The sequence below is a fragment of the Ambystoma mexicanum genome, chromosome 3q (genome assembly GCF_040938575.1).
Source record: "Ambystoma mexicanum isolate Mex_15411 chromosome 3q, UKY_AmexF1_1, whole genome shotgun sequence".
Taxonomy (NCBI): Eukaryota; Metazoa; Chordata; class Amphibia; order Caudata; family Ambystomatidae; genus Ambystoma; species Ambystoma mexicanum.
The window spans coordinates 468661349-468682559 of record NC_090926.1 but is presented as its reverse complement, the minus strand read 5'-3'; the positions used below and the strand labels follow the sequence as shown (position 1 = coordinate 468682559).

The 21211-nt window shown below is 44.0% G+C and overlaps 1 protein-coding gene across 3 annotated transcripts in view; it reads right to left on the bottom strand.

Annotated features, from left to right (window-relative positions):
• The window catches only part of SLU7 (SLU7 homolog, splicing factor), a 525459-nt gene that overhangs the window by 451133 nt on the left and 53115 nt on the right, over positions 1 to 21211 (bottom strand). For all 3 annotated transcript variants that reach the window (XM_069654248.1, XM_069654249.1, XM_069654250.1), the window contains exon 4: positions 17403 to 17483. In XM_069654248.1, the coding sequence (XP_069510349.1) occupies positions 17403 to 17483 (81 nt within the window). The remainder of the gene's footprint in view (positions 1 to 17402; positions 17484 to 21211) is intronic.

The window sequence follows — 21211 nt, the reverse complement described above, 5'->3', positions numbered from 1 at the left end:
AATCCACCCTAGCTACCCTGGAGTCCAAATATGCCCGGGATCAATCCCCTGAAACATTAACGTCATTGGGGACAGAGCTAAATACATTCCGCAGTCCGGCCGAACGAGAGGTTAAAATTCCTGGATGGCCCTCATCTGGTTAGAAAATATGGCGAGGGGGAACGACCAGGCCGACTACTGGCTAGGTTGATGCGTCGAGAATTTGGTGCCCCCAACATACCGGCGATAGAGAAACCTGATGGAACACTAGCCACATCACCACAAGACATTAACGCAGAATTTCTAACATTCTATACTTCACTATATTCGAAAGTTGATGGGGCTCAAATATCTGAGGTTGGCTCTTACTTGGATAGCCTCCCCCTCTCGGTCCTCTCCACCGACACCAGTATTCTTCTTGAAAGACCATTCACTCTTGAGGAACTCACAGAGGCCATTGAATCGCTGGCATCGGGCAAAGCCCCTGGCCCGGATGGCCTCCCCATCGACTTTTATAAACGTTTCAAAGCTCTCCTGGCTCCACATCTACTGGCCCTGTGGGGGGAGGCATGCGAAGTAGGCATTCTCCCTCCATCACTCCGAGAGGCAATGATAATGGTCCTTCTCAAACCGGGCAAGTCCCCCACTCAATGTGGCTCATACCGCCCCCTCTTGCTGATTAACACCGATGTCAAAATATATGCCAAACTATTAGCCACACGTCTAGCCTCATATATGCCCCACATCATTCATCAAGATCAAGCAGGTTTTGTCCCTGGCAGATCCACCGCCCTTAACCTGAGGAGACTGTGATCAGTAGGATTGGTCCGGATGTGCAAGCAGTGGCAGCCACCTTAGATATGCAGAAGGCATTTGATTCTGTGTCGTGGGAGTATCTGTGACGAGTTCTGGCGAAATGCAAATTTAGCCCCAACTTTAGATCCTGGGTTAAGCTGCTCTACACCGGCCCATCTGCCAGGGTCCGCACTGAGGACAGATGTTCCACCCCCTTCCAGATAGCCAGTGGAACTCGACAGGGCTGCCCATTTTCCCCCCTAATATTTGCAATAGCTATGGAACCCTTTGCCGACATGATGCGCCAGTCCCATGCTCATAGAGGCTTGCGCACTGCAAACCAGTCCGATATTGTCTCCTTATAGTCTCCTTATATGTCGACGACGCCCTCCTGTATATCCGCTCCCCAGAAACCAACCTTGCTCAGATTCTAGAGGATGTCATCCGGTTCGGATACATATCCAGGCTGAAGATAAACTGCTCTAAATCTATCCTATTCCCGCTTACAGACTGCACGCAACCCGATTCTGACCTTCAGGGTTTTACATGTTCCCAATCTAGCTTCTCTTACCTTGGGGTGGTGGTTTCCCGTCACACTGTAAAGTTGCGCGAGGACAACTACCGGAAATACCTCACACATTTGGCCACTAAAACCACTAGCTGGGCTAAACTACCTATTTCCTTAGCTGGTCGGATAGGAATACTTAAAATGGTTGTACTACCCCAATTGCGTTATCGATTCACCAATCTCTCCCTTTGGCCAGGCGATGATTTCTTCCAGACGCTCCGCCATATAACCAACCCCTTCCTCTGGCACTCCGGCGCAGTCCGCCTCAAATTAACAACATTGACCACATCTATGGAGCTCGGCATGTTTAGTGCCCCCGACTTTACCAGGTGCTGGCTGGTTGCCCAATCCCAATTTGCTTCCTACTGGTTTAACACTGTCGACCCGCCCCCGCATGTCCGACTGGAGAGACTGACGGTCAGCGATCAAATAATTGGTTCCCTTATTCTCAAACCCATCACGACTGACCCGGACTCGGCGGACCCTGTTAATAGTACATCCCTTGCTCTCTCTCAAATCTGGAGGCTGGTGGAAACGCCCCACCCCTTCCATGGGGACCTTCCCCTATGCAACTTCTTCCCGGATGTCCCACACGTTTCGCAATCCATTGTATCCAGATGGGCTGACACAGGCTTTTTGACACTTCAGGATGTCTAGGACCAGGACAACTTTATTGAATGGGCAGACCTCCCACTCCCCCTCAAACGTAGGCCTTCAGCATGGCTCCAACCGGAGGAATCTCAAAGCCAGATACCCCAACTTCCCCATACTACCACTGGATGAACCCATAATTGATGAACTTTGCTCTTTTGATTCCTTCAGAGGGAAGGTGTCAAGGCTTTACACCCTGCTCCAAACTAAAGCCGCACCCTCCTTCACTAAACTGAGAAGCAGATGGGAGAGGGATCTGGGGATGGAGATTACAGATGAACGCTGGTCCCAAATGTGTGCTCGCACTCACAATGTACCCTATAACTCTAGATTTAAATTAATACAATTTAAGGTGTTACATAGATATCATCACACTCCGGACAGACTACACCATATGTTCAACGATCTGCCCACCAGTTGCCCCAGATGTGGAGCCGACCAAGCGCCCTACATCCATATGATTTGGTTCTGCCATCACCCAACGCAATTCTGGTCCGAAATATGTTCCACACTATCTGCCATGCTGGACTATACTATATACCCTTCCCCTATGCGGTGCCTTTTCCATGACCTTCCCCAGTTGGGCCACGATTCTAGGAAACTAGCTGGACTCTGCATGCTACTAGCTGTCTGCTGCATCTTGATGAACTGGCTACGGCCTAGAGCACCCACATATGCACACTGTCTCAGGACAGTCACATGGGCACATGATGATACTGAGGCGTCCTGGGTGGACTACAGCATTCACACTCGAGACCGAAAGACATTTGGCGGAAGTTCCGCAGCTATATGTCCACTATGAACTCAAACTCAGATGCTGCCCCCTCTAGCTCTGTCCCTTCTCCCCCTAGTGCCACCCGGTGAATAGTGACGCTTGTATTTTATATCTGTGGCACCACCCCGACCCCTACTCGCCTGGCTGGGCGTGAAATTTCAGCACTGTACTGTAAAGTATGCATCGTGTAATGCCATGTAATGTTGTAACGCTGTGAGCGTCTCTGTTTAATCGTGTGTTGTCAAGCCAAATAAATAAAGTTTAAAAAAAAAGTGTTTGTCATTAACATGCTGCCATTTCTTTAGCCCACAGGTTCTCGAAACGCAAGCCACTTTGCAAAGACATCTGTTAAATGCAAGCGTGCATATGGTTCAAAATTGTCAAAGCATTATTAGAACCGTGGCCCTGGAGGGTGAAAAGCATATTGCATTTGTACATTTCTTTTTAATAATTCTTCCATTTACAGGGGCATTCCTATATTTTCTGCTCAGCCCCCCCCCCCCGCCAAGTACGTGCCACAGTTGACTAATACAGAAGCCTTGCTCTATGATGCCCCATTGCAGAGGGGAAGTTCAGCTTGTTACTCAGAAAATTACTCATGTATCTTGCTGTAGTACGTCCTGCAACTTTCTCGTCTTGCTCAAGTGTGCCAATGAATGTGTGCAATGGCTCCAGCAGCAGAATCAGCAATACTACCAAAGAAAGCAAGTTGGCTCCGTTGTTGCACCGTAAGCAAAATTTAGAAGAGAATGCAAATTTTAGATCTCGTTTAGGTCCTTCGGCAATCTACCTAGTGCATTTACAAAGTGTCTATGCATGAATGCCCTTTGCTGAAGTCCCATTGATCGCTCTTGTGCTTTTTATATTTTTTTTCCACATGTCCCTGCTTTTGGGTAGTTTTTGATGTCATCCGCCCAGTGACGTCATCCGAGGGGGACGGTTTAGCTGATTCTATCTCCTGGGGAAATTCCTGGCATGAATCAGTGTCCCAGTCGTCCCATCTTGGTGTGGTTGCGGAGGGCGTGGTGTCCTGGGGCTGGTCTGTATCTGTAACAGTTAGTTCTCCTTCCTCGAACACCGATTGGGTCGGTGTATGGGTACTCTTGTGGGACGAAAACAGTGGCGCTGGAGAATCGCTTCTGTTTCTACGGATTGGTTGCAGCCTCGGAGACGGTGGAGGCGATGGAGAGGTGGGCCCTGGCTGTGATCACCCTTTGGAGGAGTGCATTGACCTCGTCCATGAAGTGGACATAGCCCTGGAAGGCGAGGACCTTGCAGACCTTTCCCTTGATACAAAACTGGGTCTGGGAGAGGGTTCTTGCAGAAGTGAGGGTTGGGGCGGTAGGGCTGGAGCTCCTGCTCTTGTAAGTGCTGCGTCAAGCTGGGTGATGACCCTTCGTTGGAATGAAATGACCTGGAAAAATAGTAGGGCCTGAAGATTAGCGAGCATCGCCCTTACAACCCCTTGTTGGAACTGTGTGTGCTGGTGGTGGTGCCCCCCGGATGGAACCGGGACACCTCCTGCTGTGGTTGGTGCAGTGGGGAACTTCCCCTTTTGTGGGGGTCCTCTTACTAAATATGCCTCCCCGGCGTAGATAGTTTGGCCGAAATTTCGTCCTGCCATATGAGACTGTTCAGAGTCTGATTGTTGGTGCTGTACCTCAAAATCGGTATCCACCTCATGTTGTAAGATGTCCTCCGGCATGATCTCAGTATATTGAATTGGAGACACTTGGGTGATTTATGGTTGTGAGCTTTCTTCCAAGACAGTCATTTGCCCCTCTGTGGCTAATATATTCATGCACCAATTTGAAGAACAATATTTGTTCCAGAATAAGGATTTTTCCCATTTCATATATCTTTGGAAAAGATACATTGACAATGTTTTTATGATTTGGACTGGTAATGAAGAAGAACTAAGTCAATTTGTTAATTTTCTGAATGCTAACAATTGGGGTTTACAATTTATATATCATTGCTCTACTGACTCTGTAGACTTTCTTGACTTGAACATTTCCGTGTCCTCTACTGGCTTTATTACTAAAACTTTCCGCAAACCTACTTCGGTTAATGCAGTTTTACATTCATCTAGTTCTCATAAACGCTCCGTCATCAACAATATTCCGAAAGGTGAATATATTCGGGCTAAAAAGGAACTGTTCTCTAAATGCTGATTTTGATGCGGAAAAACTGTTTATACATGACCAATTTGTGCAACGAGGGTATCAACCAACCCTTCTGACCAAAGTTGAACGTGAAGTGTCTAGTATGAAGAGAGCTGATTTACTCAAACCCAAAACTAGACCAATTTCTGCTAATGTGCCACATAATAAAATTAGACTGATTACTCGGTACAACAGTGATAGTAATGGTGTGTATGCTATACTCAAACGTCACTGGCACGTACTACATCTTGACAATGATCTAACCAATCTACTTGAACCACATCCATCAATAACATTCAGCAGAGCCCCCACTCTTAAAAATGCTCTATGCCCGTCCTTTATGGCACGAGCACCTACCGCCAAGACATGGTTAGATCAAGGGCGGTTAAATGGGTTTCATAAATGTGGGAGCTGTAATATGTGTCCACACACATTTGAGTCTGAATTGCTAGATTTTGTCACCACAGGAAAACATGTAATTAATTCATTTATTAATTGCAATACCAAGTTTGTAGTGTACTGTATTATATGTGTTTGTGGCTTATTCTATATAGGGAGCACCATTCGGCCACTTAAAATTCGGATTCGGGAACATTTGGCCTCTTTGAATAAACAGGATACGAAATATCCATTAGCGCTGCATTGGCAGACTTTACATCAATTGGATGATATTAAGGATTTAAGATTAATTGGTCTGGCTCAGATACGTCCTTCCAAGAGAGGAGGTGACATGGAACTCAGGCTTAGGCAATTGGAAGCTAGACTCATTTGTAAACATAGATTGGTTACTCGAGGACTTAATTCTGACCATGAATTTCATGTTTTCCTATGACCTAACCTGTAATTCAGACAACATTTTTGCTGCGATTTGGAGTATGTTATTAATTAGCTTCAACTATATTAATTCCGATTTACATTTGTTTTAATGTAGTCACCAATTCTTTTCTAGGCCAATGCATAGCTGGCCCATGTAATTCTCTATACCTGTACTAACATGAATGGGTTCAAAAAAAATTTCAGCTATAGAACATATGTTTCATATTGGTTGCTATTATTCGGGTTGGCTGCAAGTGCCTTTGACATTGAAGATGGCTATACACTATTCTTTTGCTTTAATTGGGAGGTATTTTCCCCGTGATTTCTGTGCTGTGACTAGTGTAATAAGTGTGTGCGGTAGATTACACAACCAGGATGCACTACGTGCACGTGCGCTATTGTTCTTTATATAATTTAAATTACTACTAAATATTGTTTTTAATTGGGCCAGGTGATTCTCTAGTTTAAAAAAATTATTTTTGGTACTTCCTGATGCTATTGTAGGCTTTTTAGCCTGTGCTTATTGAGGTTCGACTAGCAGCTAGGGTTTTCCCTCACCCAATATGGCCGCCGTTTTTTGATTGGTCACGTTGCTTCTTTCGCGACCCATTTCTCTTTTAACAATACGAGCTGCATCTCGCGCGCGTTCTCCCTTGGATACAGTTTGTTGCCAGAAGGCTGGTAAGCGAGACGCATGCTCCTTTGACACGGTCCCTGCTTCCTAATTATGCCCGATCTCCATTAACTTTGCCTAACTCCGGATTTTGTTTCTTTTGGCTTGACTTACAATGACATTGGGATTACCTGCGCTCCATTGATGTGGTTGATTAATTGCATCTTTGTTGACAACACCCCCCCCCCCTCCGTGGATCTATGCAGTCTGCCATAATTAGTCAATTGCAATTAATATTTAGGTAATTTCTTTCAATTCAATTATATAATGTGTCTCCTATCATTGACAAGTTTTTTCGGCCGAGTTATGTGTATCAACACTTAAGTCATATTCAATTTATTTCTGATTTAGTTCTGGAATTGTTCCCTAGAATTATTTGCACTATTGGTAAGCGCAGTACATTGGTACTTTTGTTTTTTGTGACATTTATTGTGTGACATGATTATTGATTTCTGCAACAATTTGTGATTTTGGGCATTAATTCTTGTTGTATAGATTACTCACCTTGGACAAGGTTTTTGGGTAAATATATCCTTCGATATTCTATATTCTAATATTGGCGAATCAGTTAATTAATGTTTCCATGGTTGTCTAGTCACCGCACCGCACTTACTTTCTTTTCTTGTTGTTTTTGTTATTTCCTTTCTTGGTTTCGGAATAGAATGGATGTCTTTCTGAAACGGTAACTGACCTATCCAACTTTCAATTAATTTTTTCTTTATCTCTCATGGTTACCTGATCATAATGCTATGGCAAATTTGAATTTATTCAAACAATGGTGTCATGCATCACACATTTATGATTCTGGTTACCATCCCCTTGCAACCCCTACTTTTCTGTCCAATTGTTATGCTATGTATGTAATGTTGAACATGCAAATGTTTTCTAATTGTAAATTGATGTACAGCCTCAGAGGAAGAGCTTTGCTCGAAACACGTGTCAGGCTGTGGAATGGAATTAAAAATATAATTCAATTGTTTGATGTATTATTTGTAAAATTGGCGCAGTTCACTGATCATACTTACCTAAATGGCTGGGTAGTTGACAGAGTCTTCTTGCTCCTTTTCCGGGTTGGGGGTGTGACTGCCTCGTGAGCGCCGATCTTCATCGATGTATGCTTTCGCATCAATGGGCTTGATTTCTCCGTCAACTAGCCTGATTTTTGTGAGCAGGACTTTAGTCGTGGATGGGCTAGATTTTTGTGAAGTCGTTGACGAGGCAGCTTTATGCTTTGAGGACGGTTTCTTGGGGCTCTTCGTCATGTGAGGCAATGCTACGGATGCAGAGCCTGGTGTTTCGCTGACCTCTGCTCCCCTTCCGTGGACGGTGGTCGTCTACGCGCCCTTTGCTCCTCGCCAGCCCCCTTAGAGCTGTGTCTATGTGGCTTCAAAGCTGCTGTTGATGTGACCTTAGGCCCTGAGGAATGGGCTTGGCCCACTCTCACCGACCTTGAGCTATGACCTTGATGCTCCATTCCCATCTACGACATTTCTCACCGCCGACTGTTGATCTTTCTATGGCAATGCCGGGCCACCTACACCTCCCTGTCTCTCCGCCGCCGACAGCTCGTAGCCGTGGTATCTTTTATGCTTCTTCCTTGGCCGCTCATCCGACCGGGTCCTCTTCCTCGACCGCAACGCTTCTCGGCGGTAATGGCTAGGCTTTTGGTCGACTCGATGTCAGAGGGGTATTCAGGATAATTCCCCTTGTTTAACCAGCATACCAGCCGTCTGTGTCTATGCTTGAGTGCCTTGGAGCTAAGAACGCCGCAGATAGTGCAGCCCTCCAAGGTGTGATGTGGGTAGAGACAGTAAATACAGTCAGAGTGTTTGTCCCCTTCATAAATGTTCTTAAGGCCACAAGTGGCACAGGTTCTGAAGAGGGGTCTCCTTCTGCCCTCCACCCCCTTAGAACGAAACTCCTCACCTTTGAAATATTTCCCCTCCTGGGGAAATTTTCCATGAAAAGAAAAGTCTTTTTTAGTTCATTTGTAGAAGAAATAGCTTGTTTTTACTAACAGTGTTGAACCAGAGGACTCTCTCAGCTGAACACGCGGTTAGAATGTGAAGGGAAGAGGAAGAGGATGGTCTGGTTCACAGTTACTCGAGATCCTATTGGTTGGTACCAAAAGCACCAATAACAAGGGTGTTAGGCTATACAATTTAGTTTCTTCTTGCCTAGAGCAAGGGGAATCAAAAATTAACCAAGGATTCCCAGTCTGACGGGAAATATTCACAGCATGTGAATCTATTAAAGATCCAGTGCTGGAGAAAAAGTTGATATCACATTTTTCTGTTGCTTATATTTGCCAGTTTCATTTGTAAATTCCTTTGCACTAACGGGAGTAAGGCCCTGTGCTGTACCCCTAGTAAGGGGAGGTCCTGTGAGGAACATCCATTGGACATAAACAATTGTGTGTACCATGAACAGCACAGGCTTGAATTACAGCAATTCCACCATTAATATTTAAAAGTCTGAAAAAAGCACAAATGCCAATGTTTGGAGTTGCTACATCGATTATCAATACATTGTAATTTCCAAGTGGCTTCACTGGGCTATACACGTGTCAATGTAACATGCCAAGGGCGTACTTTACATTTTACAGTGGACATCAATGTTTGTGAATGGCAAAGTTAAACAGTCCTTTTAAAGAACAAAGTATAAAGGAGGTCTGCATCCAAGGAAATGTAAAGGCTAAAATTAAAGATGTTAAAATGTTAAATGGAAAAGGGCTTAGAGCCATGTTGGAGAGATACTTACACAGCCCTGCGGTGAAGGGTGTCAAACCATCTATCTTAAGGGTACACATGTTCCAAGCAAATGATAGACCAAATGATAACATAAGGTTACACATAAAAACACAACGTTCAAAAAAGCAATTTAGTTGACTTCTATTTGACTTTTTTTTTTTTTTTACAAAAGAGTTGAGGTTAAACCAACAAAAACTTTACAAACAAAACAAATCAAAGCTTTAAGGTAACACAAATATATTATCAATACATTTAAAACATATTATATTTAAATCAAATATTTTAACATTAACTCACCTTTTATGTTTTCTAATATTTTAGCATGGGTGTTCATATTTTTACAGTGAAGGTGAGGTAATTTGTTATATACATGTTTGTTAAAAATGTGAAATTATTTTGATTGATTTATGTTTTTAATGTGTTATATTTGGGCAGCTGTTACTATTTTTGTTCCGCATTATTTTAGTATTTATTTTTTGGGTAGAATTGATGTTTGGATTTGTGGAAAGAATGACTATCATTTAAATGTTACTAAGTTCTTAAATTGAATAGGCTGTGTATATATTGATTATGTGTGTTGCAATAAATGTTAACAAATTACGTTTATATATTGTAATAGTTTTTGATGATAATGCCCTCCTAGATTTGTGTTATGCTTTACAAGAAGCGGCCCAAACACAACCAAATGCAATCTCAGAAGGAACTCCGATTGGGCCAGTTATGGTTGATAAAGGAACTGAGACTGACCGCCAAGCTACTGTGACACCTATTCAAGCCCATTCCCAAAGACTGGCCGTCTCCCACAATTTGTTTCAAGATACAGAGGCTGTTGCTGGGGGAGAAACATTGAACATGAGGGAAGAATTAGACTGTAGTGATGGCAATAACACCACTCATCCTCATCTGCCTAATGAAGTTCTGCAATCCACGGTGAAAGAATCCGAGTAGTTTGCATGCAGCAGAAAGTACCGCGGGCAAATCGTTTGCATGAGAAAGGTGCGAACTACCAAAAGTTTGCACCTTTCTCATGCGAACATTCATACATTCTCACACCCACACAACACACCCATAACACATACCCATACCCATAACACCCCACCCACCCACACCCTCAGCACACCCTCACCCACACCCCCAACATAAACAAACCCCACTTACCTTAATCTTCACGCTGGGTTCCTGCAGCGCCAGTTCCCTTTCACTTCCATGGTCGTGAACCGGCGCTGCAGGGTCCTTTTCATTTTTTAACGGAAGGCTGCGGGGGTGTCCCCCGGAGCCCCTGTTCACTATACCATAAAGTATAGTGAGCGGGGCAATGCGGGGGACACACCGCAGCCCCCGTTTTTTTTGTTATAATGCTACCACCAAAGGTTCAAACTTTTGGTGTTCGAACCTTTGGTGGGAGCATTTTTAGAACAAATGGTCATTGCAACCATTTGTTTTTGGGAAAATCGTCCTAAACCCGGTGAAAATACTGTTGAAACTGTGTGGTACTATCCATGAAGATTTGAAAAAAACAAAGTCTTCAACTGAGATCTCTTATGTCTTTAGTTCAGGGTGAGGAGCATGATATGAAAACCAAGAGAACCCGAACTGCCCACTGATATAAATACTAGGAGAAGTGGATCGGAAATTCCCAGACCTACCATGGAAGAACTACAACCAATGCCTTTGGTGGAAGGTTCAATTATCTTTCTGTCTAGAAGGAAAAGGCAGATAGCCAAGCAACAAAGGCTGAGCCTCCTAAAACCTAAGAAGGTTCAGGATGGCCAGCAGCATCGCCCCCTCTCTCCGATTCACTAAATTCCACAGCGACCTCCATGAGTAATCAAAAAACAAAAAAAAGCAGGAAGAAGGAAGCTCAACACAAGAAAAGATTGTCAAAACCTCCAAGAAATCAAACTAGCTGGCTTATCAAAGATGAGGTGCCCAGTCATGCCCCTACCTTGGAGGCCACGATGGAGGAATAGAAAGAGGTGGTAGAGGTTTAGGACTGTGGTCCACACACTCTGGTTAAGTTTAACAATGTTGCAATGGCTGTTTTAAATACCTCTTGTTGTTGCCAACAAGACCTCCAATAAGACTGCAACTTGACTGGACCCAAAGATTTTCACTATTGGCTTTGAATTAGCAGAAAACGCAAAGCCGAGACTTGATCGCCCGGAGCTGCTAACCCTATTGCATAACATACCTGCCTTCACTCAGGAGACTTTGACTTTGTGGAACCCCTCGATGTGAAAAATGGTTGCATGGACAGGGTGCATTGTGTGGGATCCGAAACTGCACAACTATTTTTCAATACAATAACACCTTTAAGAGCCTGGGCTATGTTTTAGTTAGTGAGAATCATGTGGTTAGTGGAGGGACAGCATGCTGTGACAAATGTTAATGCGCCTTGAAAGCGACAACAGTTGCAGCCAGAGGAAACATTATGGCCCTTTTAAGTGTGAATAAGGATGAAAATGCACAAGGTTGGATATGGCTCAGAGACATGCTAACTAAAAAAGGAGTTGCAATTCAATGAACCTGTAAAATAGAATGTTGGAACACTCATGCTAATGCCCATTTGTTAGCTAAAAACGGGTCATTAAGTATACTAGCAAATATTTATATATTGATGCTAAATGAAACATGGTTAGTGACCCTATTAACATTGATGGATATATCCGGTACCGGCATGACAGGGCCGAAGAGGTAGACCATTAAGGGGTTTGGTGATTGGCGTGAAACATGCGTGGTGTGCCTCTGAAAGATTCCCCAGAGACCTGAAAGGCAATGTTTTGGTCATAGAGTTGGTGTACCATGAGAATGCTGAAATGAAGACATTAGTTTTACTAAATGTTTATATTCAACTTGATCACCAATGCCTGGATGAGATTTTTTAGTATATTGACACTGTTCTATTACAATGGCTGATGTCCCCACAATCTGTAATGATAATGCTGGTTGGAGACCTGAATGCATATTGCACAGATAACGTTTCCACAGCCTCGTATAAAAATATTAACGCGGAAAGCGTTATGAGATAACAGAAATCGAACAACCAAGGGAATAGATGGCTCACATATAAGAGAAAATGGGATCTGGCGCAACTTAATAGTTGAATTAGGGGCTATGTGCCGGGTAGATACAGCTGGCACAATGGTAAATGTTGTGCCACCTTAGATTACATTGTTGCTACTCACCCTGTTTTAGAGAGCGTAATTGAACTTAAAATAGTGGCAAATGTATATAGTGACCACAATATATTGTCACCTACTATGGGGTGGCAGCAAGAAAGTTGTGTGAAGCATAATGTAGGAAATGTTGTGGCTTCACATGCTTGGCATTGTTTAATTTGATCCGCTCAAAACAAATATAATTTCAGTTCCTTTAAATCAAGTAGGCTCCTCTGGTGCTCGGAAGCTCTTACCCATGTCTGTAAATTATATAGAGAAATGGATAAGAGAGATTGCTACTTGGGCTTCTACAGCAACTCATGCTAAAACTGCAGTACAGGGGAATGGCTGTGGTAAGGTTTTTGACTTAACCATTTGCAATGCAAAAAGAGCTAAGCAGAGAGAACTAAGAAATGCCAATAAATCGAATACTGGTGAGAAGGCGGTCATTGGATGGGGCTGTATGACCCAGAGTACAATGATTGGTTTAGAGGAGAAATACAGTTTTAAAGTGATAGTGAAACTGTTTTTCTTTTACCTAGGATTCCCAGCCTGACGAAAGGGATATTCATGAGCCTGTAAATCCATGCCAGACCCCATGCTGGATAAATGTACAGAAGTAATGAACGAGAGGTGACCAACTGTTTGTCTCTTCGCAAATTGTTGTCCAACATTAATTCCTTAAACTAAGCAGCTCTGGATGGGGAGGGGGGGCAGGTTAAAGCCATTTGTTTCCTAGATTGGCCAGATTCTGCAGAGAATTTCTGACAGGTAGATATATACCCAGGAGGCAAGGTAGTATGTCAAGCTGGATTTCCACTTCTACTATCTGGGAGATTGGGATGGTGACTTCAGACCACACACTTCTTTACCTCGGTGCTTAACCACACAAGATGCTAGAAGCCAGCATCATTACTTTTGCATTTGGGGCAGGCCCAGTTTGCTGTGGGGTCAAACTGTCCAGTGATTTTCTTAACATATTTTTCAAGATATGTATTACACTCCTGTTAAAGTGAATGCCTGATTACACTACATCTAATGCTGGTGATGCTGCATCTATTTTTCCCTGAAGTGTAATACCATGGGGCTTGCAGTCTAAACATTGTGTCTTTTGGTGGACTCTGGTTGTGTTTTAGTAAAGTTTTCTGGGCCCTTCATTGACTGAGTAAATAGTATTTTCCAAATACTTTGCCCTACAGGTATACAAATACTGGGGCATGTATTAGTATTGGCATTGGGATCCGGTATGACTTAATTGAATGGCTTAGTGTCTGGTTCCCTGCTCTTAACACCCCTTGTAATTAAATGTAATATGCCTATTACCAGGTAGTGGGGTGTGTGAGGGGTTGGAAATGTGGGGCAGACAACCTTTGGATGATTTTTCAAAATATGCCATTTTATTAAATTATAAGTTTCAAACGCCTCACTAACCCTACCCCGACGATGATTTCCCTGCCTATCAAAAACGAAAGGAAACACTCTAACAAAGTTATCTGTCCCCCACACTTAAACATAAAATACACATGAAAATATATCACAATACACAACAATAGCAACAATTGTATTTCTCATATATTCACAGTCTCTCGTTACGACCTGGGAGAGCTTCACTATCCCCAGGTTTCAAGTTAGATTCAGTTCCAACTGTCAACATAAAAAAACAAGGAAATCCGGGTGTGCATCAAAGTTCCAACTCAGTTCCTGGCTCATTGACTTTGTCAGGACAAAGTTCTGTTAACTAATGCTCAACCAACAGAAAGATTTCTCTTCTTCCCTAAATATTGATTTCCACTTTATCAAATAGCATCAGCGATGTTCTGGGTCAAGATGTTTTGCCACAACTTATGAATGTCAAAGAAGAAGCACAGCTCCTTGTCAAATTCAAAGAAACAACTTCTGGCAAGGTTAAAGGAAACGCAGCTTCTTGTTGGTTTTTCACAATTCTCTTTTATAGCACTGTAAATCACAGTTTATATCTTTGTTAGGACGTATTTTACATCTGGATAACCCTCATACTACTTTAACTTCTGCAAGGGTTCACCAAGCGGTTCTACTCGCCTGCCTGCTAGTGTACCATATTCAATTGTGCTTCTAAATGTTCAAATCTACTGACAACCAATAGTGTTACCACAGCTTCAACAGTTTGCAACTTTATAATTTGTAGCAATAGTTTCAGAAACACAATATGCACATCAGTATCCTTAACACCTTCAGGTAGGCAAGCCACTGTTCCTCTGAACATTCAATTTCCAGAAGGGCAGCCTCTTTGCCACTCTTGTCTATCTGCAACAACCAAAATTGTCATTAAGACGTAATTCTACCTTTCTTGTGGCTTTGGCAATGTTAGTTAGACCAATTTGTAGGGAGCAATTACAATCGGCAAGCTTCACCTTTTAAAACCTTACATTCGTCTCTTTGCTTTCTGCCCACCAAAGCAGCTTAATTGTATACCTGTTGTTAGTCTTTTTTGGCTGAAGACAATGCGTGTACAACGCTTTGCTTTGGCAATACTAGTATTGCTCTTGGCACTGGGCAATGCTTGCACCACAATTGGCTTTGGGAAATGCTTGTTCCCTCAAATTCACAATTATCAATGTTCAGTCACGTAAATTCAGTGCTACATTATCTTCAATGGCTTCTCAATTGATTCTTCGGTTAACCTTTACCTAAATCACTACACGTGACCAGTCTCATCTGTTTTCAGAAGTTTTAATATTCAATTAACGTGGTTCAGAGTGTTTTACTCTTGCGCGAGTGCTATTGCAAAAGTTCTCATACGAGTGCTACTTTTGTAACTTCCCATTGTCCGACAGTCAACGGCCAGCTTATTACTGCTTTCACTCATACGTGAGTGATTCTGCTTGACTACAGTTGCCTGCCATTATTCTCGCAAGGGATCAGAACACTTGGTAACATTCACCGGCTTCTGCCTTGCTCCCTTCGCGTGCTGCAGGACTTGAACTGTTTCTGGCTTTGTTTGGATACACAGCCTTCCACGGTGAAGGGGTCTTCGTCCCTGCCACGCAGTCATGGAGCTCGTCTCACTCCTAGGACCCTCGGCTGTACACCAACTTCACTCCACAGTCTTCAGCACGATTCTTGCTGTGCAAACTCTGCAATCCGGTTTACATGGGGAAAGCAGTCTTTCTTCACGCTTTCCGCTGCATAACCTCCGCGCTGCAGATTCAGGGGGAACAGGATCCTCTCAGGACAGGCAGCTTGAATCTGCTTGGTTAAAGTCCCGACATTCCTACTTTCCACCAGTCTCTGCTTGTACTGCCAACATGCTCTTCCTCTGCTTCTGCTGCTACTGCTGCAACCACTCCAGCTACATCGCCTCCATCTAATGGCCTGCACCTGACGGAGCCTTTTAAGCCTCTTTGCTTCCCTCAGGTGTGGATCATTATGCTCTAAAAGCTGGCTACTCCTGCAACATTGCTCTTGAGTCCTCTTCCTCGTCCCAGTATTTAGGTGATTATGGGACTGGCAGTACAAACAAAGTTAGATTTTCTTGTCTGCTTTCTATTTTTAAATGCAAATTTACTTTTCTTAAATGCATTTAAGGAAATGTTACAAGAGTTTACTTGAAAAGGAGGACGTTAATTTAAGCCTTGATTTATAGGGTTCCTTCCACTGTACCTCTGGGACTAAGGGGGATTTCTAACCTTAGAGGTGTCAAACTGTTTTTTTCCTTTCTGAGGAGGTTTAGATATTTCACCCCAGCTTTGCCCACATCAAGAGGCTTAATGTGTGGTTCAGATACATCGTAACGACAATAAGTTATTGCATGCCTTGGTACCTGAAAAAGGTTCTTCCCTTTTAAAGACACAAACTGTATCTCATCCCACGGGATCTCCTCACTGCCCTGGGCCTTTTCTCCTCCCAAGTGATCCTCCCGCAGTACACCACCACCAAGGTCAGGATCAGGAAGTGTCTGCCTTTCTCTGGCCACCTGACAAGAGACTGAATTTATTTTTACATTTTTTAAGCGCACAAAACCCATGGGCATCGAGGCGCAGGGGTTTAGTGAGGGATCCACAGGATTCATCACAGGTGCCTACCACATAGGAGGTGGGTGTATCTTTATAACAATGTACTTTTAAAAAACAATTTAAAAAAAAGAGAAATGTGTTACTGTGTGCTTTGTTTACTAAAACAACTAACTGGATTATATTTTTTTCAGTATACTAGTGTGGTGAATTTTCTATGGATAAGTGTGTGGACCAACTGTACCTTTATATCAGCCTACTTCCCCACACTCAAGTTAAGCCTGACTTCTCAGTCACACCATCATTTTAAGAGAGGTTTGATTTCCCCTTTGAGCAGGGTGCTCTGAGCCACCTTAAGGTCAGTGGGTGGATAGCCCTCAGATGGTTGTGCAAAAACCACCTTAATCATCATTATGGATGGGTGCCCAGCAGCACTGCTCCAATCTCCTGGCCTACGCCCTATAAGCACAAGAGGATGAAAATGAAAAAAACAAATGAAATAACTATGCTCTGTTAAACAAGTTGCTGCCTCTCATAGAGATGAACGTATAATACAAAATTTGAGATGGACCAGTCACGTCATCCAGCCAGGTTGTCAAGACTCCCACAATATTCGAATGTGTGAAAGCCTAGCTCTTTTTAAAAAAGAAAAAAAACATTTCTTTTCAATCTGAACCCTGACTAAACTAGACCATCCCTTCTGCTGACCCATTGCTGATCTCCCTGTTTCCTTGTTTGTCTGCTGTCTGTCTCTTTGCGCTCTGAGGCCCACGGGTGTGTGGCATGTAATAAAAATTGAAATAAACAATGTATTGTATGAGAAAAATATATCTACAATGAATTTCTGTAGCAAGCATTTGCATATGTGTTGGTTATTCTGAAAAAGCAGAAATTAATTTCAGTATCTTGTGGGTCGTCAAACCCAGCCCTTGCAACATCTTGTTCAGAAAGGATTTAAGTGAAATTAATGATTGGGAACACAGCTTTAGATAGTGAATGATGCAGCAAGATTAATTTGGTGACATGTCGATCTCAAAGAGAAACATACCTATGACTAACCCATCTGTCCACAGGCAGACTTACCTCAAAGCAGTCTTTCTTTTTATGAGTCATTGCTCCACAGTTTTGACATGCTCCTTCCCGATATTTGGTTGGGACACCAGCCTATTGAAAAAACATATAGCCAGTCTGATTATTTGGATATTTGAAATTCAAGTTAATGATCTACATTGTAAACAGCATTAGGAAACATTGTATTCATCATTTAGTAACCCACAATGTGCAACACAATATAAACACCCGATGAAAAAAATGAAGTCTCGTCTTGCACTTCGGGCACGTATGTATGGGGAGCTGGCTTAGGCAGTGAGTCGTTTGCCTTTGTTTTAGCCCCAGCAGTCTAAGCCTGGGGGTCTGGCAATCAACCTTTGATAATAGATGTAGAAAGAAAGTAGGGCGTGGCTAGGCAGCCATGCTGTAGGGACGCTTTTCTTCGGAGCTCCTAATGATCCGGTACGATCCTGGCCTGCAACATTGGCTCCAGCGTGTGTTAATCCTCCACAAAGCACAATCAGTGGGATGAATGATGTGGGCATAATCGTGCGAAAGCAGAACACTGGAGGTGCACAGCTTGTGGAACTATGGGCGAGTAAAGAAAGTGACCGGACCAGCGACGGCAACAAAAAGATGGCAGTAGTTTGGGCTCGCTGAAGAACAAAGCAGGACCAGCGGAGGCGAAAATTGACCGATTCACCAGTGGATGGCTGGAAGCCGATAGGATATGTGGATAGTTCCGACGACCAAGCGGAGACTAGAGGTAGAGGGACAGTAACCGCAGCACATAAAGCTGCCCAGTGCGGCGCAGAGTGAGGTTGCCCGGGAGCCAAGGCTGCAGAGCCATATAAGACTGTTTGCCTTGGGAAGCAGGACCAGTGGCAAATTCGGACTATTTACCACAGTAAACAGTGTCCAGCAGGGCGCAATGTCTTCTGTAGTTTGAGAGATCACACACTCAGGAGGCTGACACACGCAATCAAGAGACAACAACCAGAGGGTAAGCCAAAACGGTTATATAAACAGCAGCCTGAAAGACAACAACTAGGCTCTTGGGGGCAAGGCAGATCACAAAAGGGGCCCCAGCATTGACACATGCCCACTACGGGTGTAACACATGCGGCACAGATGGCTATCTCCTGAAGCGGCACACTGTTGCAAGCATTAAGGCAATCTAAGTAGCATCACCCAGTGGCGGAGTCTGTTTGATGTACCCAGAAGGCAACTTAGCTACCCTGAAATACAACAGCTCCCAGCTGACACCAGCTGGCGCAATGCAAACAAACATCCAGCAAGCAAGTAATCAGATCGAGTGGAAGCTCTCAGGCACCGGCCAACCTGCTGGGGAAGGAACCATGTCAAGCAACACCACGCGGATAACACATGTATGTGCAAACGGCCATCTCCTGAAGCAGCACACGGCTGCTAGGATTACGGCAGTATAGGTAGCGTCACCCAGTAGCGGAGCACGCCTGAAGAACTTTCGAGGCAGTTTTAGCCTCCCTCGAATATAACAAACAGCCTCCAGCTGGCGACCTGTAGAACGGAATACAGACAAGCGAGTAGTTCAACAGGTGCAGAACCATCGGTTCCAGAAGGACCATCCATGGCGTCCAAATACCAAAAAAACAAGTCAAAGCAACCTACATTGGACACTCACTAAAGCCACAAACCTACCGGAGGACACCGTACCAGCGGCCTCATCCCTCCAAAGTGAGCAAAATCAAGCTAAGGGTAACCAGCAAGTTCTGGACGCCAGAGCAGCCCTGAAGATTGCGCTAGAAGCCCAAATGGATGCCATCACCTCAGATGTGAACCTTATGAGGTAAGATGTTCGGGCTCTCTCAGAACGCACAGGGACTCTGGAAAAAGAAGTAGCAGTAAACCCAGCCAGCCTGAAAGACACTTGCAAGGAAGTAACAATACTGCAGCAGCAACTGCGGATTCTTGAAGGGAGAGTGGAAAATGTAGAAGGTCGAGCAAGACGTAATAATGTACAAATTATTGGACCTCGAGGGGGAGGAGGGCACGAGCCCCACCAACTTTATTGAAAATCTGCTTCTGCAGGAGATTGGCCCGGGTGCCCTCACCAAGGGCGGGCTTCACAGTAGAAAGGGCATACAGGCTCCTGATGAGGAAACTGCCGCCAGGTGCCCCCCGTGGCCCATTATCGCCAAGTTACTCAATTACAAAGACAGAGAGAAGATCCTTGAACATTTTCGGAAAGGCGGCACAATACAGCGGGCATCGGCAATCAATACGGCATACCCGGACTATACTTTGCAGGTACAAAGGCAGAGGATACAATTCTCATCTGTCAAGAGGAGGCTACAAGGAGCGAATCTTAAGTACATGTTATTATATCCAGCAAGGCTAAAAAGTGCTAAACCAGGGCAGAGCCATCTTCTTCAACACCCGTGAGGATTCACATACATGGATGGACACCGAAAACTTGCCAAAAGAAGAGGCCCAACAGACGACTGATAAAGGAGAAACACGCTAGAAGGTCAGTATAGTTCCGTGGTAAAGAGACCGGGTAAGACCGGCAGACTACAGGGGACAGAGTCCTTTGGAACATGACTCAGGCATTAACATTTACGCACAACAGGAGCCAACAATACGTACACCACCCGAGGACGTGCCACAGAGAAGTGTCATTCCCCGAAGAGTGGATTTGTTTTTGGATACCAGTTGTTGATTATCCACCTGCCGCACCCCAGTCACCAGGACAAGTAACTGGGGCAGGGGTGAGAAGCAGGGATGCCTGAGCACAAGGTATTGAGCTGGGCCATTGTTGGGGGGAGAATGGGAGCTGGGGTAGTTAGTGGGAAGTTAGCCTATAGATCCACACAGGGAATGTATATTTTGCACATCAGACTGTTGAGGTATATGAGACTAGTTATACGGGATGGGGGACCTTTGAATAGCATCGTGGAATGTCAGGGGGCTCAAAAGCTATATTAAACACAACAGAATAATGTAATATTCAAGACGCCAGAAATGTGACATTGCACTTCTTCAAGAGACGCACCTTTCAAAAGGAAAGACAAAACTACCCTGGCTAAGAAATGGAGTGGCACAACTCTAGGCTCCCCATACTCAGTGTTTGCAAGAGGATTTCTGATATGGGTGGCGCTGACTGTACCATTTAAAGTACGGAAAATGTTTGGGGATGATGATGATAGGTTGTTTACTCTCCAAGGACTAGTCGAACAAAGAGAGCTCTGTATTATTAATGCATATGCACTGAATCACTATACTGCAGCCTACTTCCGTTCGTTATACCCCCAAATTGGCACATATAGGGATAGTATAATAGTATGGGGAGGAGACTAACTGCAAGCTGAACCAAGACCTACACAGGTCAGATGATAAATCTGCATACCCAAGTCCTCCAGCTAAAGCATTGAACACGTTATTGCAAGCATTCAAATTGGACGATATATGGAGAGTCCTACACCTGAATGCCCGGGGATATTCTCATTACACTGCCCCCAAGGATCTATACATGAGACTAGACTATGTTTTCACGGCAAAAGAGACGTTGGGTGATTTTAAGGTAGCAGAATGTAGGGCAAGGGTGTTGTTCGATCATGCTCTGCTAGTGGTTACATGGCAAACCTCTCCCCCTATGGCACGTATCCTGACCTGGAAGCTTAGAAGCGAGTCTCTCAAAGATGCAGTATTTCGGGAACATTTGAGATAAGGAGTAAAAGACTACTTCAAAAAAAATACAGGGAGTGTGAACTCAGCAGGCACATTGTGGGAGACCTTTAAGTAGTGATTAGAAGGACGGCGTTAGCCAAGGCAAAGGGTATACAAGTTGTGATAGAAAAAGA